Source organism: Vipera berus (assembly GCF_964194415.1).
Source record: "Vipera berus genome assembly, chromosome: 3".
Classification (NCBI taxonomy): Eukaryota; Metazoa; Chordata; class Lepidosauria; order Squamata; family Viperidae; genus Vipera; species Vipera berus.
In genome coordinates, this window is record NC_138204.1 from 120894014 (window position 1) to 120920764 (window position 26751).

Below are 26751 nucleotides of genomic sequence, written 5' to 3' on the forward strand. Positions count from 1 at the left end.
TATTCCCCTTTGTTCAACAAACCACACTGCATGTAAAGTTAGCCTCTCAAGTACTAGTTACAGGTTATGTATTTGCTTAAGTATATTCCTCTCTTTCCCCACAAATTTCCACTGAGGTTTTGCTCCATAAAAATAAACGTGGGTAATCTTTTGGGTTTAGAGACAGCGATTGACCTAGAAACGTTTGGTAAAATATTCACGGCTAAGTGAGATTTGTATCTGAGTCTTCCTGACTGTTTCTTATGTCAGGTGTTCTCAGACCTTTTCTGTGACTTCCCCTTCATTAATAAAGACAATTTCATTGGAGGTAAGGCTGGGATATAAACAAATAAATAACTTCCTTTTAATAATTAAATGTTAATCTATATAAAACAAAACAGTGATAGAAACTTGCAATTTCATAACGTGAAACTTTTTCATTGGAAATAATACATCTAGTTTTTCATTACAAAGACAGATTTTCATTGTCCCACGCTGGCCTTGGAAGTCAAAATCCACAGATTTATAGTTGCTGAGTTGAGAGACACTGCTTTAATTCATATTTTTCCTTTAAAGCAGCAACTATGGAAAATTCTGATTTTGTTACTGGCTAGTTCAGGCTGTGCAGGAGAAAATTCTGTTAGCCTCCATACATAAACCTGGAGCCTATAATGGCTAACAAGGCTGTCCGCATTTTGAAGTAGAATGAACACAGGTACAATCAGAAATTCAAGTTGGTATGTGTGCAAGCCATCAAACTGTGCCCCAGGATTTACTTGGACTTATTAATACATGTTTATGATTCGGTTCAGATTTACCTTATTTTAATCAGCTTTTCTAAGACAGTCAAGTTTTGCTTAAACGTTTAAGTTAAATTTTTCAATTATACACTTATTTTTTTTTTGTAATGTAAGAAATTAAAGCTTAATTTTTTATTGCTGAACATTCACAAAAGTCCATCAAGGTACTGATAATATTAAAATTCAAGTTAACAAGTTAAATTTTAAATACAGAAATATTATTTCTTTCAATCCTGAATTTTTAAAAGGCCTTTTGATGTATTACAAATCTTATTAAACCTTAGTTCAGTTTTCTGCATTTCTATAAACGTGATTAGATAAACCTGTATAATTAGCAATTGTATACTTTTTAAAAATTTATATTTTTAAAAAGTATACAATTATATTTTTACCTCGTTGTAAGGTTGTCAAGCACTTAGAATGTGTTTGTCACTGTGTGTGCGTGCGCGTATGTGTAATGTTGTATGACGATCAGAAGTGTTTTACAGGCTGTAAAGCACCCTTTTCAAAGCCCTTTGTTAATTCAAATCATTGTTAAGCAAGCAGTCATACCTCAAGGACTATCTGTAAGCAGAATGTCATTTAAGAAAGGTGATGTAATTGTATATCTCACCTTTTCCAAATCTAGCTCTTTCAACAGGATGCTTGCATTCTTGTTTGCTTCAGCTGCTTGTTGGTCCTTAGCCTTCACAATGGTTTCAACACACTGGTGACACTTTTTCAACAGTTCCTTTTCATTTAAAAAAATGTTTTGCAGTAATTTAAGACAGAGTACTCAAAATATATTCACAGTAGCTTGCACTACAATTTCATCTATGTTAGGAATACATAACATTTTTGGTCTGAGGGTTCTACTTTTCTTTTGTTGGTATGCTGGCCTCACATTAAAACAACAACAACAAAACAAACCAAAGCCCAGCACACATTAGTAAAGAAACTAAAGTTCACTGTGAAATAATTAAATTAATTCAAATCAGTTAACAATACTCCACAATTCTCTATTAATTGGGAGCTGCCCAGAGTTTGGTATAAAATGGGTGGAGATATTTATTTTATGGGCAATTTTATTCTGTTGCTATTACATTTAATTACATTAACACGCCATTTTGTGCAGGAAATGGATCTTGTTGTCCAGCTACCAAACTTAAACAGGGTATGGTCTCATCAGTACCAGTACAGGAGACGTTCTACAGCTGCAGAACCAGGAAATTCTACAGCTGTTGGCCAAGTTAACATCTCAAAAGAAAATAACAACAAATTCTGTACTGTTGTCGAGAAAACAACATGGACAGAACACAACAACAGAGGGAACCTTGGAGGTCTTCTAGTCCAATCCCTGCACAAGCAGGAGACCCTATACCATTGTGGACAAATGGCTGTCTAATCTCTTCTTGAAAACTCCCAGTGGTAGAGCATCCACAACTTCTGAAAGCAAGTTGTCCCACTGGTTAATTGTTCCCACTGTTATGACATTTCTCTTTAGTTCTAGGTTACATCTCTCTTTGATTAGTTTCCATCCATTGTTTCTTGTCCTGCTTTGGAAAATAGGTTGAGCCCGTTTTCTTTGTGGTAGCCCCTCACAGGAGGCAAGCATACTGTGAGAAAAGTAAAAATCTACACTTTGGTAAGAAAAAAAAACACAAATGCATAGGCACAGAATAGGGGGTACCTGGCTCCATAGTAGTTAACTGTAAGAAGGATCTGGCAGTCCTAGTGGACAATCATTTAAATATGAGCCAGCAGCGTATTGTAGCTGCCAAAAAGCTAACACAGTCCTAGGCTGCAATAAAAGAGCTAGAGAATCAAGATCATTTGAAGTGATAATACTACTTTACTAATCGGTGGCTCAGTGGGTTAGGACGCTGAGCTTGTCGATCAGAAGGTTGGCAGTTTGGCGGGTCAAATCCCGAGTGCCGCGTAACAGAGTGAGCGCCTGTTACTCGTCCCAGCTTCTGCCCACCTAGCAGTTCGAAAGCACGTAAAAAATGCAAGTAGAAAAATAGGGACCACTCCGGTGGGAAGGTAACAGCGTTCCGTGCGCCTTTGGCGTCTAGTCATGCCGGCCACATGACCACGGAGACGTCCTCGGACAAGCGCTCGGCTTTGAAACGGATATGAGCACCGGCCCCTAGAGTCAGAAACGACTAGAATGCATGTGCGGGGGAACCTTTACCTTTAATCTAAATACCACCTATCGATAAGACCACACTTGGAATATTGCATCCAGTTTTGGTTGATTGGGGGACTGGAGGCTAAGACTTATGAAGAATGGTTGAAGGAATTGGGTATGTCTTATTTAATGAAAAGAAGGATAAGGGGTAACTTGGTGGAGCAGTGGGCTAATGCCTCCTTAAGTAACACCAGCTGCCTGCAATTAGTGCAGGTTGGAGTCCCACCAGGCTCAAGGTTGACTCAGCCTTCCATCCTTCCAAGGTAGGTAAAATGAGGACCCAGATTGTTGGGGGCAATAAGCTGACTTTGTAATAATGCCGCTTGGGGGGCGGCGAAAGCCCTAATAAGCAGGCATATACATAGAATGAAGGCTATTGCTAAGCACATTGGTTTGTGCTTTAGATTGTAAGCCGCCCTGAGTCTTCGGAGAAGGGCGGGATATAAATGGGATTAAAAACAAAACAAAACATGACAGCAGTGTTCCAATATCTAAAGGGCTGCCACAAAGAAGGGGAGGGTCAATCTATTCTCCAAAGCATCTGATGGCAGAACAAGAAGCGATGGATGGAACTGATCAAGGAGAACCAACTTAGAAATAAGGAGGAATCAGTGAGAACAATGAATCAATGGAACGACTTGCCTTCAGAAGTTGTGGGTGCTCCATCACTGGAAAGTTTTTAAGAAGAGATTGGCCAACCACTTGTCTGAAATGGAATAGGGTCTCCTGCTTGAGCAGGGGGTTGGACTGGAAGACTTCCAAGGTCCCTTCCAACTCTGTTCTTCTGTTATTTCATTTGAAAGAGATTTTATTTTTTATCTTAGCTAAAAAAAATAGCAACAAAGATACATTTTGAGAAATATCACGACAAAAAACATGTATTTTACAGGTGAAGTCTCAAGTTATCCGAGTACAATTACCAGCTCCTTGGCACTCACCTTGTCTGCTATAGTTGCTATGTATCTCATGCATTCAATATCCGAAGGAAACTGGTTAACCTCTTTCACCAAAAATTGAACTACTCTCACGTGACCCTAAAAAAGAATAGTTTAATTACATGAAATTGGAAGCACTTCTTCTGTAACACTTATGTCATACTAGATTGTGCCAATTAGATATATTTCTTTTGAGCATTGTAATTAAATGCTTAGAAAACCTCATAATCCAGGCAATCTTTAACTAATCTAATTTAAATTGTTTTTCCGTATGACTAGCTAAATACTAAATACTGTAAAACAGGGAAAACAAATGAAAATAAATGAGAGACAATAGAGGCATGAAAGAAAATGAGTTCAGAGTAATTCTATTTCTGTATGCTAATTTTCCCTCTTTAGAATTCTCTGCACAAAACATTAATTCCAAACTCTCAACAATATTGCAAATGAATGTTCCTGGAACGCATCTGTAAAAATAAAATCCCACTTTTCCTGGTACTTTATTATTAAAGCAGACCCAGCTGGTATCAGAGAAGACTTGTTAGAATTTTCCAGCAAAAAAGGAAAAAAACATTTTTGATTCCTGATTTTTTTCCTGAAGAGTAACGTATCAACTTTATAGAAAACTGAAGTCTTTTGTTCTATACATGTGTAGAAATTTGAATAGGTAAAGGATGAGAATTATGCAAAATTATGGGTATTTGCATACATTATATATATACTGGAGAATTGGATTATCAGGACATAACACTATAATGTGCTATAACAGACATTCTGAGTGAAAGACCCAGAGATGCATCAGGATTTCTCAATAACTGGCACACTGGCACATAATACTTTCCAAAAGACAGCTTGTCTAACACTATTTATTTATTTAAATAAAGCTCCTGGGGTAATGTACAATAAACAAATAAAAGAAAAATAAATGCAAGTAGTCCTCAATTTAAAACCATTTGTTTAATGACCTTTTGAAGTTACACTGGCACTGAAAAAAGTGACTTATGACAAGTTTTTCACACTCACAACCACTGCAGAATCCCTGGTTACGTGATCAAAATTTGGACACTTGGCAATTAGCATGTGTTTATGACAGTTGCAGTTAGTAACCATGTTACTAACTTAACAACTGTAGCAAGAAAGGTCGTAAAATGGGACAAAATTCACTTAACAACTTTCTTGCTCAGCAATGGAAATTTTGGGTTCAGTTGTAAGTCGAGGACTACCTATAGTACCATTCAAGTTAAACATACCCAAACAAATGAAATAAAAATACAAAATAAAAACAATGTGTAAACATTTCAAATGAGAAGTGTTGTGAAATATCTTGAGAGTGAAACAGATCATTTTGATGCACTACAGCGATGATGTTACAGAATCTGTTAATGAAAACAACCAAGCTCAGAGAACCCCCAGGACCCCTAAGCTACAAATATTCTCTTCGGTTGAGAATGTGTTGAGCTTGAAATGTACTGGAAATCCTGAGTCAGTCTGTTTCACAATTGAGCTACCAATTTTGCACGTGAATTTCAGCGTTTCATTCAAGTTCAAGCTCAAAATGAAATGTTCTGCATACCTTATTATAATAGTAATTTGAATCGAGATTTATCATCATAATCTGTTTAACTGGCAAGACCAAGACCAAGAGAATCAGTCAGTCTCTGAATACATAGAGAAACTTTGCAATACAGGTAGTCTTCAACTTACAAGAGTTCGCTTAGTGACTGTTAGAAGTTACAACAGCACTGGGGAAAAATGACCTATGACTTGTTTTTCATATTTGTGACTGTTGCAGCATCCCCACGATCATGTGATCAAATTTCAGATGCTTGGCCACTGGTTCCTATTTATAACAGTCGCTATGTTGTGGGGGTCACGTGATGACCTTTTACAACCTTCTGACAAGCAAAGTCAATGTGGGATTCCTCCCCAAAGTGGTGTGCTGAGCAGCTAGTGTTTTTTTTTCTCCTGCTGACAGTTGACTTTGCTGCGAAAGCTGGTTCTTTGACTGCACATAGATCCCTAGATCAGACATGTCAAACACAAGGCCCGGGGGCCCGCGAAGTGGTTTCATGTGGCCCGCGAAGCCATCCTGGAAACAGTGAGGGAACGGCCCCCACTGCCTTGGCCCTGGCCCAGAGACCCTCCTTCTGCCAGAGACCCTCAGATCTGTCCCACTCCTGCCCAGGCCCTCATAGGCACCCTTGATGCGAACGATGTAGAGCTAGCCATGCCCACCCAGTAGGCCATAGCCACTCTAGCCACGCCCACCCAGGCCCCTTGAGGGCAACCGCAATGCTGATGCGGCCCTCAATGAAATTGAGTTTGACACCCCTGAAATAGGAGCTACTAGGAATGACCCAAGATGGCTCTCAAAAAGATTGTGGACCTACCTGAAGAGGAATCTTAATTGACTGCAATTCTTGGTAGGAGTAGCAGAGGGGAGGGTCTACACCATTTCCTCTCGGCTTTCTGATTTTTGAGCACGTCTTGGTTTTAACAGCACATTTTGATATTTCTTTTTTTTTACTTTTTAAAATGTTAATTAGTGTGTGATTTAATCTATTAAGTAATAAATGTATTTTTTTATTTACATAATAAATATAAATGGTTGAATATGGCCTTAGTAAGACCACACTTGGAATACTGCATCCAGTTTTGATCACCATACTACACACAAAAAAAATAAATGCTGAGACTTTGGAAAAGGCGCAAAGAAGAACAACTAAGATGATTTAAAGGCCTGGAGACAAAAACGTATGAAGAACGGTTGCAAGAATTGGCTATGGGCAGTCTAGAGAACAAAAGGAACTAGGGGTGACACGATAGCAGTATTCCGGTATTTGAGAGACTGCAGCAAAGAAGAGGGGGTCAGTTATTTTCCAAAGCACCCGAGGGCAGGAGAAGAAACAATGGACTGAAACTAATCAAGGAATTAAGGAGAAACTTCCTAACAGTGAGGACAATTAACCAATGGAACTGCTTGCCTTCAGAAGTTGTGGGTGCTTCATCACGGATGAAGAAGAGATTGGACAGCCACTTGTCAGAAATGGTGTAGGGTCTCCTGCTTGACCAGGGAGTTGGATTAGAAGACCTCCAAGGTCTGTTCCAGCTCTTATTCTGAATTTAATTGAATGCTGAATTATTCTAACCCCTTGCGGGGTTTAAAGTAGATTTCCTATGCTTTCTCTTACCGCTTAATAACTGCAAATCATTTTATTTTGTCAGCATGGAAGCAATGGTATTTTTCTAGGGATCGGTAATGATTTGTGTTTCTACTGGACTTCCACTACAGGGATTTCGTATTTTATTTATTTCTAAAACTCGGATCTTTATTTAATTTTTGACTTTTCCTTCTATCTTTTTTTTATTATAGGGAGATCTTTTCAATGCTCTTTGAGATCTTTTGTTATAGTGCCTCCTGTCTCTGAGAATTACTTATGACTGGCTGTAAAAGTTTAGTGCAGTAGAGTCTTGAACTAAAAAAATGCAAATAATAAATTATTTTAAAGACAAAACTTTTGGGGAAGTTTTTGAAAACAAAATTCTTTTTAACTTGTAAGACCTATTTGAAATTTCAGTCAAAAAGTTTGGTAATGCAACAATAGTTTTAAATCAACTTAAACATGATAATCAGATGCAAGCAACAACTTTCAAATTAGGTTTATCATTGGATGGATTGGAACTTAATTTGTTGCCAGCAACACCCAAAGCAGGAGTCTAGTTTGAAAGCAGGCTGCCTGGAGATAGCTGAAGGGGCTATGGATCTTAAAGATTCAAAGTTGACAGAACTGATAACTGATGAAATGGATTCTTTCAAGAAGACTTGATGGAGACTGGGGAACGGACTTATCATATTTAACTGGAAAACAAATGTTAAGAGACATTGTAATTTCAATTTATAGGAGAGCCTTTGACGTTGGAAAGGGGAAAGCAATTTTTGGGAAAGATCCTAATTAAAACTTTCAGGAGATGATGATGATGATGATGATGATGATGATGATGATGATGATGATTATTGTTGTTGTTGTTGTTGTTGTTGTTATTTTCAATTCGATTCAGTTTGGGTCTGGTAAAAACCAAGGACCTAAGAGCTGTAAGGTAACATCTGAGTGTGCAGGCAGTTCCGAGTAAGGTGTGTGTCTGTATGTATGTGTGTATGTATATATATCTCTTCTATTTGTGCATCACTGGTATTGCAATGTCAATGAACCAGACTCCACCTCCTCCTCCTCTTCCCTCCCTCCCAAACAAACATGGACAAAGGACCTAAGAGCTTATTATTACTGCACTATTGTGATCAAAATTTGGATGCTTGGCAACTGGTTCATATAAACTGTTTATATTTATGCGGTGTCTTGGGGTCATGTGATCACCTTTTGCGATCTTCTGACAAGCAAAGTCAATGGGGAAGTCAGAGTCATTTAACAACCGTGTTACTAAATTACCCACTGCAGTGATTCATTAACAATTGTGGCAAAAAAATAATAATCATAAAAATGGGGCAAAACTCACTTAACAACTATCTGACTTAGCAAAAGAAATTTTGGGCACAACTGTGGTCGTATGTTGAGGATTACCTGTACATTTAACAACCAATGAGATATGAAACAAAACAACCATTTCACATGAAATAAAATGCGTGCAATGACTTAAAAAGTGTGCAATTGTAATTAAGATGCAGTAATTCAAATATTTGCAGCTCGCCTCAATTCCAGGTATGCCAATCTGAAAACCGCCAAATAAAATTACCTTGCGAAATGCAGACATAAGGGGCGTGATTTTCCGATTATCTGCAGCATCCACATCAGCTCCTGCCTGCACAAGTAGCTGCACTACGTCAAGGTGACCACCATTTGCTGCCAACCAGAGTGGTGTGTTTCCTTTCTTATTGCGAACATCAATATGTGCTCCCCTAAAAGGAAATCAGATTTTATTGGAACAAATAATTCAGAAAGCAGCTGAAATTAAATTTCACTTTGCAAAAAAAATAAAAATAAAAATCAATAGCACCTGGTTAAGAATTTCACATTACCTTTAATTATCAAGATATGCATGCCACGAGAGAAAACCAGAAATGAATATTCCATGCGTTTGGTCTAATGCAGAGGTAGGCAACCTTGACTTTTTTATGACTCATGGACTTCAACTCCCAGAATTCCTGAGCCAGAGTTGAAGTTCACGAGTCATAAAAGAGCCAAGGTTGCCTACCTCTGGTCTAATGGTTAAGGCACCAGGCTAGAAAGTGGGAGATGGTGAATTCAAATCCTGGCTTTGGGCCAGTCACTCTGTCTCTGTCCAACCCATCTCACAGGGTTGTTGTTGTAGGAAAAATAGGAGGATGACGGTGTGTTGGATATATTTGTTACCTTGAGTTATTTGTAAAAATAATAAAGGCAGAATACAAATAGCAATTCAGATTTGTCTCTAAACCACACTACAGAAAGTACTGGGGTATTAGAAATGTAAATGAAAAGTAAATTACGATCTTAAATTATCCAGATCTCATCGTTGAAGTGAAACTAATAAATGAAGAGTATGATTTAATGAGATTTTAATTTATGAGAATAGCCTCCTTCTCCTACAAGAACCACCCCTCATAATAAAATTCTCAGTATCCCCACTTAGTTATAAAACTTATGTAGTAAAGGATTCTCTGCCTTACAGATCTCCACAATTGTGGGTATCCACAATAGAAAATCAGGAATGTGAAACTGAATGGGCAATAGCTTATTTTCCCCACTTAGCAGTTCCCAACTTCCTAACTTGAGATCGTTAGTCTGAAGTGCAAAAACTGATTATCCCTTCTGATACCATCTCTCAGTTTTAAATTAAATTGAGTAAGGGGACTGAGGAGATAAGGCAGGTCAATAAAGATGGAATAAACGAAGGAGGAATAAAGTGCCTAGGGTGCATTGTACCTTTGGAAAACAAAAGAGACACAAAACCAATTACATTGAAAACAAAAACCTGGAAAAAGGTTAAATGGGAAGAAGCAACAGTTACAGTACAGAAACAAACCAAAATGTAGGCCAGCGGAGGCAAATTTCCTTAGTCTTATTACAAAGGGTTCATTTCTAAACCTGCCTGTATTTGCCCTACACAAATGGCCTTTTGCCCAATGGTGGCACAGAACATACTTACTGAAATAGGTTTTGCCTTGGCCAAGGTGCAAGGGCGCTCTGACACAGAAATCAAAGGACAAAAAACTAGAAAGGCAACAGCAGTAATTACAAAGATGTGAGGGCAAGGATAGAAAGCATAGAGGAGGACACCCAAAGAAATGCAAATCTGTCACTGAAGTTAAGCAGTAGAAGAGCAGGGCCAGGTCAGACTGGTGGGGGAATGGCAGGTAGTTCAAATTGTGCAATTCTAATAGAATAGAAAATACTATACCGATTAATCAGGAGCTCACAAAACTTGTAATGGCCTTTATCTGCAGCAATAGTTAAAGCAGTGTCTCTTGAAGAAGGCACAGGAGGAGCATTGACATCTGCTCCTTTATCAAGAAGAACTCTTCCAACTTCTGCGTAACCTCCTGATGCAGCTTCCATTAGAGGTGTGAGTCCAGTCTGTTTAAAAGAACTTGGTTGAAATTCAAACCTATATGAATAAATTACCACTAACCCTTTTCCCTTCCAAGTCCAAAGCCACTTGAGTCCAATCAACATTAAAAGAGGGCAGCTAGCATATCACACACACAAATATTTAATGGGGAAAGAAACCTTGATGACTTTTCATTACTCAGGCATCTGGATCACATTAATTAAAATCTGAAGTTCTGTTTGGAAGTCCAGTTTAACTACTTCACATTCCACCCAGATTCCATATTCACCACTCCTGTTAATATAATGATACGATACAACACTGAATTCAGGAATTCTCGTGGCATTTAATTCCTTTCTAAAATTCAAGACTGAAAAATTCTACAAATGTGATTTTGAATTCAGAAGAGACCACAGAAACAGGTAGAGCCAAAGTATGAATCTATACACTGTATAGATTGTCTGAGATCTCTGCAGCATAATTTTGCACAAATGGATTTTACCATCAAAATTCACTGCTTTCTTTTACAACCAAGCTACGTGTACCTGGACAGTTTAGACTTTTTAAATAATTGATTTGCTGAGCATGCACAATTTTGTTTATAATTTGAGGCTTTTCCTTTTGGTCTCTTTCATAATGTAAAGTACTTTCTACCTGTTACCTACATTATTTTTGTTTTGGAATATCTACAACACAGAACAGAAAGCTCACTCTACCAAACAAAGTCTCTACAAAGCAAATTAAGGAAGAACTCTTTCTTCCTAGAGTTCAGTATATACCCGGACAATACTCCTAGGTGTATTGGAAACGCCAGAACCTTGATAGACCTTCCCAACCAAAAGCAATATTATGTAATTATCAGCCTTTTATTTAATGCTGGACCTTAACCCAGACGTTATCTCCTAGAAGAAAGTCTCATGGGAATTTGAATCAGTGGGTCAATTAAAAACCCTTTGCTTCTCAACCAATGTGGAGCTCTGAGCACTATGTTTGATTATGTACTCTAGCATTTCCAAATAATGTTTGCTGCTAAAACTGCATATATAATCTCCTTCCAAAAGTGGGCATGAATGTTGCTAGAGGGCAAAGGATGTACATATGTATTAGATTTGTGTGCCACCCATCTTGTCTAGAGGCGATAGAAGAATGTCCATGAAAAATGTGTATGTTGTGCACTGTCGGGCCTGCTGCAGACCTTGTCGGTCAAGGAATTCCAATTGGTGGGGTTCAGAATAGCCTTTTCTGCTGTGGTTCCTGGCCTTTGGAATATTGTGCGGCGAAATTTGCTCCCAGCCCCTGGGCCTTCTGGATGGGCTTTAAACCTGGCTCAACCAATTGGCCTGAGTACTTATGGAGGGGGCATTCCATACTGGAGGTGGTAGGTGGATTAAGAAAAGACTCTACCTTCACCTTGTTATATATTGGTTCCTTTCTTAGCTACTTTTTGGGGTAATTTAAATTTTAATGTTTATTGCTTTAGTATTTTATATCACGGGTTTTATCTTGTAAACTGCCTATGGGCCTCCCACCCACAGTCCTCTTTTTGTTTAAATCACTCCATGTCCCTGAGGTCGCTCAGGTGAACCTCTCAGGTAAAGTGACTAGCACCTTCCTTTAGACAACCCCAAATTTCAATTTTTCTTACACGATCATGCTCACCAAGGTTCAACTGAGAAAGAAATCTATGGATTACTTACCTTTGCCCTATGTTCAACATTGGCTTTCCTGTCCAAAAGCAGACTGACTACCTCCGCTCTGCCCTGGAAGCAGGCTAAAGTAAGTGCAGTATTCCGATTGGTTTCAATCTGAGCATTAATATCAGAACCCATGTCAAGCAACAGTTTTACTGCAGGAACATGACCGTTCATAGCTGCCAGCATCAGAGGAGAAATGCCTAATTTACTCCCAGTCCTAAAAAACAGAAAACCGATGAATACAAATATTAGCAATGACACAATCTAGACCAATGGCAGAGGAGAATATTTTTGAGTATAATTATTTTATGCAAAGCTGATCGTTGTCTAATAAAATACATCCTCATTTCACTGCTGGATAAGCGCACTATATAAAAATCAGCTAGACTTTAAAATATAAAGTAATATAAAGGAAGAACAGAAAGTACTTAAAGTAGGCTAAGAATACTGGCAACGTACAAGTGCCGGATATGGAATTCTGAAAAATCTTGGCACAGCCCATCTAGAAATCACCAAGGGCTTCTGGGGAAGAAGTAGCGACTGAAGTTGGCTCCATGGAAAGTGGAGTCAAGAAGAGCAGTGGAACGAAGAGCCTGGCCAGGGGTTCTTCAAAAATACCTCTTTGAACAAGGAGAAAACACCCACAGGTAGTCAGGCACTTGCTTCATCTTGCTTAAACCGTAATCCGTGTCTTGGAAAGCACACTGAGTTCAGATACTTTCTGTTTTAATCTCTTTGGAAATTACTTGCTAATTGTTTGGGTCAGCAGGTTTTACAGCAGTGGATGAATTTCCTTCCATTCTTCCTTAAAGAAGTTCTAAATATAAGTCTAAGGGACTCGGTAAAAAAAAATTGAGAATAAACAGCAAAAGGGTGATTAAAACTTTGATTTTAGAAGGTTATGAATGAACTGAAGATTCAGATAAATTTGAAATAAGAAACTGCGATTAACTATGAAGAATCCTTTCTGTGGGAAATAATTTTTTTTTGAACTGAAGTCTTTTTCTAAAAAAAAATAGTAACACTTTAAAAATTAGTCACTAGTGTAAGAAACGAATGATTACAATTAAAGGAGAACATTCTCATTCAACTTGTCAATACAGAATGAAGCAAAACATTTTAATGTTGGACACTTTAAAGAATATTGTTGAACAACGGACTCAGAAATTATTTATAAGAGAGTCTGCTTCTATTGTCTGCGTTAAAAGTTATTTATGGAAGAAGTTTTACCTGGCAAGACTGAGATTGATTTGAAAGTAGATTTGAAAATGGCAGGCTTCAAGAAAAAGATGTTGCACTGGACATAGAAAAGCAATTGGCTGATGTCTTAATAATTTAAAAAGGATATACAAATAACAAACCAGGAGAATGATCTGGATAATTTTTCCTATGTTGGCTTTACAAAAGAGGCTTGTTAACACTTCAAAGAATTTTGTGAGATGAGGCAAAAGAAAAAATGAAAAGAAATCAAGTTCTGGGACTTTATTTGAAGGGACTAAAGATCACTGGAAGCAAAAGAAAGGAACATAAAGTTGGTTTATTTGATAAAGGTTAAAATAAGTATGTTGTTATCTCTGGTAATTCTAATGGACTTTTGCCGACACCAGGATTCAAGAATTTGCTTATAGATATGAGATGGCATATGGGAAGAAGAGATCATTTGTTGTATTTTCAGAGAAAGCGTTTAAGTTACTAAAATGCCTGTGATGAAGGGAAAACTCATTTCTTCATATATTTTTATTTTTTCTTTACTATATTTTTTCTTTTTTGCAACTTCTATTAAATTCTTTCATATTCTTTTGTTTGTAGTTTACATTATGTTATTACTATAATTGTAATTTTTAAAAATAAAATTACTATTTTTAAAAAGCTCATCTACAGATCACTGAGTTTGTTCAGTATGTCTGAATGGATAAAAGCAACAAATCTGTGGAATTTCAACCCTACTTTATATTATATTCATCAAAGAGAACTCAAAATCCTTCTAAACCAAATTATTACCTTGAATTAATTTCTGCTCCAGCATTGAGTAGTATCTTAATAATGTTAACATATCCACCAGATGCAGCAAGACTTAGAGGAGTATAATCAGACACATTTCTGTGTTCTTTGTTTGCTCCTCGTGCTAGAAGAAGATCTACCACCTGAAATATACAACATTATTAACACTATCAGAAGTTGACAATAGCAACAATGTGTTCAGGATAAATAAAGAATTTTAAATCTGGCAACAAGAAGCTATAGAGCATAACAAAAGTATGGAAAAGATCATAGAAAAATTATGATGTATATATAACATTAAATAGTAAATTAATGTCCTGCTTTAGCCATGAAAACCATCTGGGTGACTTTGGGCCAGTCACTCTCTCTCAGCCCAATCCTCCTCACAGGGTTGTTGTTGCGGGGGAAATAGGAGGAGGAAGGTGTGCTGGGTTTGTTTCCCGCCTTGAGTTATGTGTAACAATATTAAAGGCAGGATAGAAACAAAGAAAACAGATTAAAGTCAAATCTTCACTTCTCATACTACTGCCTTACTGAATTCCCATTCTATGAATAAAAGTTTTACATTTACATGATTATAGAATGGACTGCAGGACAGTCTGTTTTTTTTAAATACTGCAAAAATATGTGCAGGAAATCAGTCCTAAAACATCTGAGAAATTACATAGAATGTACAATGCTCCTACATTCCATGTAATTTCAGAATTAAACGAGTTTCCCAATCTTCTTGGATTACTGGGCAGATCTGAAATTTTAAGAACTTGCTGTTGTAGTCTTGCAATAGGGAAGCAAGGGAGGCATTGCTAAATCATAAAATGGCTCCACAGAGATCATAACTTATTACAAAGCACTGAATAACCAGAATGCCACTTGCTGTTCCTTAGAAGAATCCCCAACCTCTTCAGCTCATTAACTTCCTCCATGAAATTTCAGGTTGTTCACCAATCCCCAAATGTTTATGATGTGAAAATAATTTAATAAACACTATTCACACTAATAGTACTATGAATAATAACATCAACCCCTTGGATAGTCCCCTGGGGCTGCTGCAAACTACTTTAGGGAACCCTAGATTAATCTCCTCCCTCAATCCCCTTCACGTGGAGGGAGGATGCAAGTGGAAACAATTGTAAGTTTAAACGTACAACTTGCATCCAGCATTTTTATATTCAAAGAACGTTTTTTTTGTTTGTAGCATGCCAGACTCCTATTTAAATTTTTTTTTAAATGGTTATAATAAAATTAAAAAAGTGAAATAGAGCAAAGAACTTGGAAAGCATTAAGGAAGCATCTGTAGACATGTTGTGGATACAGGAAACAGTGTTTACACTTGAAGCATCCAGCACATGTGGATATATTTTAAGGTGATGATGTCCACCCAATTTGGGGTGGGTTTGGAGAATCAATACATGCTTTCATAATCTATGAAATGCAATAATTATAATATGTAGTAAAATACTGTACCAAGTGAGGAGACATATCAGGATGCAAGATCCTGTTCTTCCAAACTATGATAATATTAGTTAAACGGAAACATATATAAACTTTTTTTTTAATGTTAACACTTACTTCTTGACGGCCACCAGAGCATGCTAATGAAAGTGGGGTGTCCTTAGTACGCTCAGACTGGGCTTCTATGTCTCCACCTTTATCTAGGAGTATTTCTACAACACCAACATGTCCAGCAGTTGCAGCTAAAATTAGTGGTGTAAACCCTAACAGAAATGATTCTATTATTAGAAGCCATTTGGAAAACAAGAATCAAAGTTAAGTTATGCTGACAGTAAAACCAGTGTGTTTCAAAATCAGTAATTCACAATACAGAGTAGCAATCGATATCACTATGTACAAAACCGAAATAAAAGTTCTGAGTTCACGATAGAACATTTGGGAGAAAAAGAAGCAATGTGTTTTTGAGACACTAACTCCTCATTTAATTAAGGATTGAAATCACATATAGGAAAAAAAACACCATTTGCTGCCCAAATACTTATCACCAGCTAGGAAAAAACAACAACACAAACGCTGGGAGATCATCAGAAAGTTATGAAAAACCAATGGGATGCTTGACTAGATACGCATCATTTCCAAATCAAAGCAATGATAAATAGCGGCACTTCAATAGCTTACCCTTTTTGTCTCTATGTTCTATACTGGCACCTCGTGCTATCAACACAGAGACCAGTTCTTCATGCCCACCAGCACATGCAAGAGTCAGCGCAGTATCATGATTACTCTCCGTCTTAAGATTGGAAAAAATGCATTTCAATTTTATTAAATTGTATTGTTATTGCGTCATTTAACCAAAATAGTCTTCAAAAGAGATAGCTCTATCATTAATCGACATTACTCACGTGGGCATCGATATCAACAGAAGGGTAGGTAGGAAGCACAGACTGAGAAGTCATACTGAGCGTTTGTGAACAGGACTCAGGTGTAGCCGAATCCATGACATGTGAGGAAGTGGAGCCGGTAGGCACTCTGCTATTGACAGCTGGGAAGGAAAAACAACATACTCAATATTTCTTGCCCAAAGGACATCTTTCCAAGAGACTGACATACTTTGTTATTCTATAGATAAATCATGTTAAAAGAAAATATAAAATCATGCTCTTGTTCCTGAAACGTGTAAGAAGGAATCTTAATTTAACACTCTAAATCAAATGTTCAAATAAAAATGTCAGGCAAATCCTAAAAAGCGTGAACGGTATATGAAAAATCTGGACCGTGCCTGTTTATATTTAGTGATTGGGAAACTATCTTGTCCTCATTACAAACAGATAAGGAATGTATCTTATACATACACAACACTTTGGCCATCCACTTATTTTATTTCCCAACTCCTGGCTCACTTACTACAAATAATACAAAATTATTGATAATGCCAGGTGTGTTTCCAGTAAGACCTCTCATCATCACGACTTGATTGTGCATGTGCATTTATACTAAATTTAGTACCGTATTACTAAAACCAGGCTTGGTGAAAGCAATGATATCTCCCTCTTAGAGATCTATCTTTCCAGGTTTCAAATCCTTCATCAGATGCAACTGGGGAAGGGAAATGGAAATAAAAGCATCCTACTTGTAACTAGGGGCTTTATTCCAGAAATAGCAATGTGTGAATGTTTGGTTTACTGAGATCCTCCAGAAAATAACGCAGTAGAAAGACACACCTACAGTACTGCTAAGGGAACATGAATCCAGGAGCATATGGTACAGGCTGAAGTATGAGCTTACTCTGTGGTGGTAAGGAAGGAGAAGCATAACTACTTATCTTCTTTCATTGCACTCATAGGCCAACTACCTTGTTTAGATTGGCTAATTGGCTATTATGGGTTCTCTAATACTTTATGTGCTATAGCTATGCTGATGATACCCAATTATACACTGCTAGCCCAGGCAGTAATAGAGATGCTGTCAAGACCTTGATCCAGTTTCTGGAGTCTATGAAGTTTAAATGGGACCGAAACAGGCTAAACCCAAGTAAAATGAAATTACTATTTCATTCGCCAGTTTTATCTATTAGCAGCGTGACAATGCCCCTGAAACAGGTTTTTATTTTACTTTTACTTTTAATTTTTAAATTAGTGTTTTCCTGGACTCCCAACTACTGCTAGATAGGCAGGCTAAGTCCTTTGCAGCCTTATATAGAATGAAATGATCTTGCTGGAGTGACTGATGCCCTCACCATCATCCATTTGGACTGCTGTTACATATGCTACATTAGGCTGTTTTTGAAGAACATTCAGAAGATTCAATCAGTCCACAGCGCAGCAGTACAAATGTTGGTAGCACTTGGTACTATGACCATGTGACACCAGTGTGTCAGCTGCGTATCAGCTTTCATGTGCAATTCAAAGTTTCGTTTTTGACTGTTCAAGTCCTGCTTGTTGCTGAGTTATCTCCAGGATGGCTTTTCATCCAATCTTGACCTACCTGGTATGAAGTTCCAAAGAGAATCTTCTAATACTCCCTACTTTTGTGGAGTAAGCTCTTGAATATAGTTTCTCTGTCATAGCATTGACACTTCCAATCGCTTTTCCTCCAAGATTCATGCTTTCAGACGTTATTAAAAACTGAAATGTTATAAATCCTGAAAGTGCCATTGGGACTTGATGGTTCCAAAATACGTGGAAAGCACCAGATCGAGGAAGCTACACGTAATCCTTGACTCATGACCACAATTGGAACCAGAATATCAATACTGAGTGGTCATTAAGTGAGATGTCCTATGACTGCTCCGCTTAACAAATGCAATTATGAAACACCTGGCTGCAGGTCTTTAAATGATCTCACATGTCATTGAGCTGAGTTTCAGATAAGGAGGGTGCAGTGCCTCAGGGGAGGGAGGGAGGCCCAGCAGTGGCCTTGTCAGAACTGCCATCATACGCTGCCAATTTGCCATGAACTATGGGGGGGGGGAGGGAGGAGCTGGTTGGGAAGGGAAAAGGCTAACTACTCATCATACCTTCCAGAGACAAGCCCTAGGAATGGAATGCAACGGTTCACCAACCAGCCTGCCATTGAAGAGACAGTTCCCCAAACAATTTATTCCAATATAATTGAACAATAAGGGACCAGCAAAGGGGGAAGAACTGGGGAGGAAGTGGCCGGGGAAAGTTAACCAGGGAAGTCTGGTGCACAAACTTCAGTTCTGCGTTTGCGATACTGTAAACCACTTGGCTTTTAGTAAAGTATACCTTTCACTACAAATGGAGCTGAACGTTTTTTCTTGCCTAAAGGATCAAGTCGGGACAGGCGAGTTGCGGGTGCTGCAGTGCGGTGCAAAGCCACAGCCGGCGACGGAAGCCTCACTTTGCCACCTGGCCTGCCAGTTCAAGCTGCTCAGGCTCATGAAGCAAAAGGCCCCACTTACCGTTGCCGTTTCGCTCACTTGCTGACAGGATTTCCAGCCCCAGAGTGGACAGACAGGCAAGCCCCTCTGCTCTTGGGCTGAAAAAGGTCCATGGCAAATTCTAAGCAGGAATTTCAGGAGGAAAGATTTTCAGGAGATTGTTTGGATTTTGACATGGAGCTTTTTCAGTCAGCCCCCCCAGAAATGAGACAATTGTCTCCTATCTCTGGGGGTCTGACTTCAAACACCCTGCAGAGATGGATTTCATGGAGCTTTTTCAGCCAGAGATGAGAGGGAGTCCTCTCGTCTCGGGGGTTGGCTGAAATCACTCCTGCCAGAAGTGCTGCTTGGATTTCAGCATGGAGCTTTTTTAGCCAGTCCCAAGGAATACGAGAAAGTTCTCTCAGCAAGCAGCAGCAGCTTGCAATCTTCCCTCCAACTTCTCCATTGACCTTTTGGGGGGAAGCTGGCAGGGTAAACTACAATGGTGATGATGTGGTCATGGGGCTGCAATCACATGGGTGCAAAGGAGCCATAACAATTATAACTTCGGGCACTAGTATTAAGTCCCTTTGTTCAGGACCACTGTGTAACTTTCAAACAGTTGCTTTAGTTTGTGGGACTGTGTTGTACTGACTGTGGTTGGGTGGCTGCCTTCAGGAAAGTCTGGGGTGGAGTTTTACTGGCTGTTGTAGGGCCATTTGTCTTGGGACAGTAGAGCAATAAAGGACTTTATTGAAGCCTGCATTTGCCTAGGCGACCTGGGTCATAGCAGGAAGAGTCGTAAATCAAAGACTACCTGTATTTACATTAAAAATTACTGCTTATATCTAAATGGTTATAAAGCCAGAGCAGATTTCCTCACAAAGTGTTTGCTTCATTTCTTAAATAATTTTCATTTAGGCAGACATTTTTATAGTTCACATTTTTGGATTTGAATTAGATGAAACTATTATCCTGAATTATTTTAACTTAGTATAATAATAATCATAATAAAGCAAAAGTGTTAATTGCTTATCCATTGCTTCCTCTCAAAAGTTATGAAAATATTCTTTCAAAATATGACACAAAATTCTGTATTACTAAAACACAACTGGAGTATGGTGGAATGCATGAGAAAAAAAGCAATAAATGTCACTGCAATTCAACTATAAACTCTCTACTAAAGACTTTTTATAGGTAATCTCTTGTGTCCAAGTCGGTATTAGAAATGTATTAAAATAGAGATCAAGAGCAAATCTTTTAGACATTTTTTTCTTCAATCACTGATTAAAAGCATTACATTCTTGAATTAACAGAAGGAAGATCAATGTTAGCTAATTAAAAGAGATAATTATTAATAAGTGCTATTATTAATAAGTGCTATTAATTATTAAGTGCTATTAATTCTATAGGTGGTCCTTGTTTAGCAGCCACAATTTGGACCAGCGATTCAGCGATTCAGCGATTCAGCGAAGCAGTTACTTCTATATACCACAACTATACTTATGACCTTACTTCAATTTATGACCTGCAAAAGTTGTAAATGTAAGGATTGGTCACAAAATTACCTTTTAATCACCATGATATCTGTGAATGTTCACTAAAAGAGGCAGTTCCTAAGTAAGAATTACCTTTATTATTTTCTGCCTTTTTTATTCGTAACTCAGTGTGGCAACCATACACAATACTCCTACTTTCTATTTTCCCCATAACAACTATGTGAAGTGGGTTTGGCTAAGAGAATTTATGCCTCAAGTCATGCACCTAGTGTGGAAAAATCAGGAGTCTGGTAGCACTTTTTCCAATTAATATTTTTTTTATTAAAATTTATTCATTTGTTACTTGGAAAAGATGTTATCAGACTCCAGATTATTATTTTTTTACCACCACTGACAAACCAAGTTTTTCTTGTATAATGTGAAAAAAATGCAGGTTAATATCTAGGTCCCACATTGTTTTATAACACAGCTTGTTTCGCAATGGCTTACTGAATTAAAGCATAATAGCTTAGTTTACATAAAATGCTAAATGATACACCTTTGTTTACAACACATATGACTGAACTCATTTAGTTTGTAGCAAAATGTTATTTATTAAATTTGCTGTTACAGCACACCTGATTTGTTATAAGAGTGTAACAGGAATATCTTTTGTTTCTAATGCATATGCAAAGATTCAAATAAAGGTCATAATGTTGGCTGACAACAGTAGTAACAGGACAAACATAAAAGTGTAACTGATACCTATTTGTGAGTTTTATGCCACTGAACGTAAGAATTCACATATTTGATTTCAAAATAAGTAAAAATATCTTAAAATTGAAATCCCTAAATCAAGTTATTTTTGAATACTCGTGTTTCTTAAGAAGACTTAAGAAACTGAGCTATTTTAACAAGGTTTTGAATAAAAATCTATTAAGAGAATTACGATTGTTAATATCTATCCATCAGAAAATTGAGTCACAAAAGATTGCTTGATACTTGCTTACGTACCACTAAAGCCTTCCATACTATTTTCCTTAATCTATTGTCTTATGAATTCTTCCCAACCCATCTTGTTCAAATAATGAGAATGCATATAGGCTATGTTACAACTGTTTTCCTAATAGTATGGTTTCATTGTATCATCTCTTTTATTTTCTTTCACTGTACTTCAGGAAATGGGAAATCTGCAGCCCTTTCCCAAACACTTTGGAGATGCCGGATGGATTTTACTCTTTCTTGTGGAATTATTTCCATATTCTCCATTAATGAATATAGGTGACTGCATCTTATGTAGGTTGTCCCTCAAACTGAAGTCTGACAAGGGATATTTGAACAAAGGGAATGGTAACAAACATATACTTTGGAAAAGTAAGAACCAGGTATAAAGCTGAACTATGTTAGTTAATTTAATATTGGCTTCCCAAATTGACACTAACATGAAAACAGTAAATATTAGGTGTAAAAATAAATTTGCTATTAAATATTAGGTTTTGCAAACAAATGGGCTATTTCTGTTCACAAAACTGTTCCTGAACAGCTGTTACTATAAGGCTCTTATAACAATATCCCTGCTGACTCAACTACCTGGCGTATGGAGACAACATTTTATTTCAATACTCCCAGATTAGGAGTATTGAAAGAAAAAGTAAAGGAGTTACATTTAGCAGCCATACTTTCAGCATTTAGAAAACCTGAAAACTGCAATGGGGAGAGCAGGGAATGTGGTCACTAAGTGAGGTGATCACGTTAACTGTCACAACTTACAACTCTAATGGCCAGGCTCTGTAATGGTCATAAATTGAGGACTACCAGTAAAACTTTTAATTTTGTCACAGCATGACACCATGCAGCACATAACAGATCTCTAGCAATGTCCTTCCTGTTGTAATAAAGGCCCTGCAAATATCTTACATGCAGAGACCACAAAGAAGGTGGCTATATTCAGTGAGAAATTTTGATACTCACCCCTTTATTGCTTTCTAGTATAATTAAAGAAAAAAAGTAGAAAAGGACTGAATAGCCTTGTGTGAATCACTAATCAGGGCCGATGCGGTGGGAGTCATTTTTCCTATTTCATAGACCAGTGACCCACTTTCATCATATTAAGGGGCCACACTCCCAAAATGGGTAAACCTCAAAGTTGGCTCAACTATAATAGGCTGGAGATTTTAAATGAGCAAATTGTGTACTTTAAATCTTACAAGACTCATTTTGCCCTCAATATCCCTTTAAACTTTAAAATTGGGTCATTTACCATGTCTTCTCCTAGCATACAATTTGCCTTGCTAAATGAATACTATAAGCAAAATCTAGTATAAAAGTAAGCATGGATCTAAGACCTATTCTGCATATTATCCAGAATCTCGGGTGTTATGTCCCAACAAAGACAAGTTGTGAGACTTACAGAATATTACCGTCTCATGGAAGGAGGGCTTCATTTTGAGGAATTGGGATATGACATCTTATAAGAAACGTATTTTGGGAAATGAAATTGTAACTTTTTCCATCAATGGTATGCTTCCTAAAGGGGGAGCTCCTCATTTGGAACATGACTCCACTTTCACATAGCTAGCAACAGCAGATGAGGAGCTGGTGAACCCTGGATCTCCTCTCTTAATTGAGAACTTTGCTTCCTACAGAATTTCTCTGTGAAGAGACTGCAAATAGTGATTTCCAGATGTTTGACAACTCTGAAAACTGAGGGAAAATCATTGCCTAAGCTGCAGTTCGGCACCTTTAAAGAGACATTGGGTTCACCCTTCCCACCCTTAACTACTTTAGGAAGCTGCTTATTATGGTTTTTCTAGATGTTCAGAACTTTGGAAGGGCAAGGCTTGTTATACTGGAGAATCTCCTTGCGCCCCTTCTTGGACCGAGATGCCCTCGTCACTTCCCGTCTGGATTACTGCAATGCTCTTTACATGGGGCTGCCCTTGGAAAGCACTTGGAAGCTTCAACTGGTGCAAAATAAGCAGGCATATACATAGAATGAAGGCTATTGCTAAGCACATTGATTTGTGCTTAGATTGTAAGCCGCCCTGAGTCTTCGGAGAAGGGCGGGATATAAATGGGATTAAAAAAAATAAAAATAAAAATGCGGCCGCTCGGGTGCTTATGGGAGCATTGGCTTCCAGTTGCTCTCCGAGTGCGTTTTAAGGTGCTGGTAATAACCTTTTAAAGCCCTACATGGCTTAGGCCCGGGGTATTTGCGAGACCACCTGCTGCCATTGTCAACCTCCCATCGCCCCGTTCGCTCCCACAGTATCGGCCTCTTCAATGCCGGCTGGCGGCTCCCAGGGGGAGAGCCTTCTCTGTGGTTGCACTTACTCTTTGGAACGAACTACCTCTGGAGCTGCGGACGGCCCCTGACCTTTGGTCCTTCCGCCGTGACCTGAAGACTTGGTTGTTTCAACAAGCGGGTCTGGACTGACTATGTATTTTAATTAGGTTTTACTGGGTTTTAAATTGTCATGTTATCATTGTATTTACTAGTTTAATTCTTTTTAAATTTTCATTCTATGTTTGTTCTTTTTTAATTCTTATTGTTGTGAGCCGCCCTGAGTCCTTAGGGAGAAGGGCGGCATATAAATTTAAGTAAATAAATAAATAAATAAATTTTATGTAGGTTTAAGGATTAAAAAAGAAAAAAAACTTTTGGAAAACAGCAAAAGGGACGTTGATTCTGAGAATTTTGGTTCTGAGGCTAAAGGGACTTGATAGAACATTTCCTGTGGGTGTTTTAACCCTTTATAAAGAGTATCTGAAGATTTTAAAATTAAAACGGTCCTGGTTCCGGTGGGACATGTATATTTGCCTTCATTTTTACATTAATTGTAAGAAATCCTCTTGTGGGAAAACTTTGCTGATTGGAAGATAAACAGTTGGTAAGAGACCATGAAGGTAGACCAGTGGGAATCAGAGAGAGCTAAGAATTACATGAATTCAATGGGGCAATACTGTCTGACGACAGAAGAAATTAAGTCTGTTTGGGAACAATGTACTCAGAAATTACTTACAAGATTGTCTGATACTGTAACAGAGGATATAGAAAAACAACAGATTTTATTTCAATAAAAGAGAGAGTGAAGCTTATTTGAATGTGGATTTGTATGTTTTAAAAATGCCAGATAAATGGAAAAAGACGCTGTGAATCTGAAAATGGATTTTAAAATACTAGAATATAAGATTGGTGGAAAAAGATGACACAATGGATTTACAAACAAAACTGCTGATATCTTAATTAAATGGAATATAATTAAAGGGGACATATCAATAATAAAACAGAGGAGTGGATATTTTGGATTTACAGAGGGATGTGTTAAACTAATGAAGCTGTTTTGGAGAGGAGACAAAAACAGAAAGATAAAAAAAAATCACTGGGGGACACTATTTGATGGGATTAAAAAGAGCAAAAAAATAAGCAAAGAATTTGATTCAATCAATCTTGGTTAATATGTTATATCTTCTCATAACTATTGAATTTCATTTTGACCGGGACTGAATGATGTTTGGTTTTAAAAAATCTGTTTATAAATGGAAAAATATTTCTTTTGCTTTATCTCTTAAATAAAGTGATAAATTGGATTACAAAATGGATTAATTTGATTAGGGTTAAAATATATACATCTCTCAAGTCCTTTGGGTGCTGGGACCTGGGAGCTCTTAGTAGACTTCTGCTGATTAGGACTGAATGATGAGTTTTTATGTCATTATTGATAACGAATGAGACATACTTTTTATTGAAATACTGGAGAAGGTGTTAAGTTGCTGCAGGGAAGAGGGAGTTACGTTTTATATATCTGCTCTCACTGTTACTCTCCAGGACAAAGAGAAGAAATCTTTTTCTAACTAATAAATATTTTCAGCCCTTGCCCAAGAGGATGTAGTAATTCTATTTTCTGATGAGAACACTGTTTTAATGGTAAAAACCTGATGCTCCAATCCCCCAGTGTCTCCCAATTTATCAAGAAGAATGAAGAGTATCCTAGACTATGAGAAGCCATGCTGAATTTCATATGGGTAGGCACATATTCCATTTACAATGACAAGATAAAATCTCCTGCCTGCAGTTCATGATATTCGTTGGTCAGCAAACTCTCAAGAGCAATGATTCTGAATTTAATCTTTCATCTTCAACTTTTGACCAGTCAAAGTTGAATTATGTGGGATAAAAATCGATATACTAATTTTGACTGGAGCACTCGAAGTGATACCTAACGGACTTTCTCGATATCTAGAAATATTGAATTTATCAGACTTGAACACCCTAGTTTTGGTCTCTCTTCAAAGTGACTACTCTGCTTGGAATTGCCTATATTTTTAGATGCCACCTTTATAATTCTTAAGCACCTGGTTAGGAGTTAAATTATTAACTTTCCATCACATTAACCCACACTTAATAATAACAAATAATTTACTGAATATTAAAGGAATAAAAAGGGGTAAACCTTAAATAACATAGATAAGAGAACTGTTTAAAATTCTTTTTGCTGGAAAGAAATAGAAAAGAAACCATTGCCCAAATCATTATTTTAAGGGAGGAAATCTGAACAGTTCTTGCAAAATTAATGACAACAGATAAGAGTTATTTTTCTAATCCGTTCAATTAAAATTCATCTGAAATTTAATTGTTTTAGAATTGTTGAACATGTTATAATACTAAAAAGAGACCACTAGAAGTAGTTTAAAGATTTAAAGCTTGCTGAAGAAAAGCCAACATAAGTTTGGTAAATTAAATCAATCAAATTAAAGGTTTTCTAATTATTTGGAGAATTGCGATTTGATCTTTCCTATTGGTTTATGACAAGCAAAGTCAATGTGAAAACTGGCAAGTAGTGGCAAGTCAAGGTCACATGAGAAGCTTGCTTAATGACCTATGCATTAAGCAAGAATCTCATGTGATCTTTACTTGTGATCCTCACTTAATGATGGCAATTGGGACTGCCAGAACTGCCATCACTAAGTGATGCAGTCATATGGTTTTTGCCTTACAACCATGCTACTTAACGACAGAATTTCTGGTCCCAATCAGCATCATTAAGCAAGGACTGTCTGTGCTGGTTAGAAAAATAAAATTAGAACAGAATTCACTGAAAGCATTTTCATGTAAGGAATTATGACAAAAATCATCCATCTGTCAGTATAATACCTGATTTTTTTCCATGTTCCAAGATAATTCATTTATTTAATAAATTTTTATTTTCATTTTTCAGTTACAAAACCTCCCAAAATATGGAATATTGCTTATCATTAAAAAGCACGCCTGCAGAATTACCACTTAACAAATACAATAGTTTAAGAAAACCAAT

At 37.4% G+C, this 26751-nt stretch overlaps 1 protein-coding gene across 7 annotated transcripts in view; it reads right to left on the minus strand.

Moving 5' to 3' along the window:
* The window catches only part of LOC308666175 (ankyrin repeat and KH domain-containing protein 1-like), a 117126-nt gene that overhangs the window by 26956 nt on the left and 63419 nt on the right, over window positions 1-26751 (minus strand). For all 7 annotated transcript variants that reach the window (XM_081324773.1, XM_081324768.1, XM_081324771.1 and 4 more), the window contains exons 16-24: window positions 16477-16616; window positions 16253-16364; window positions 15692-15837; window positions 14123-14265; window positions 12125-12338; window positions 10278-10453; window positions 8634-8796; window positions 3888-3983; window positions 1393-1509 (exon numbers count right to left, since the gene is read on the minus strand). In XM_081324773.1, coding sequence (XP_081180899.1) covers window positions 1393-1509; window positions 3888-3983; window positions 8634-8796; window positions 10278-10453; window positions 12125-12338; window positions 14123-14265; window positions 15692-15837; window positions 16253-16364; window positions 16477-16616 — 1307 coding nt within the window. The remainder of the gene's footprint in view (window positions 1-1392; window positions 1510-3887; window positions 3984-8633; window positions 8797-10277; window positions 10454-12124; window positions 12339-14122; window positions 14266-15691; window positions 15838-16252; window positions 16365-16476; window positions 16617-26751) is intronic.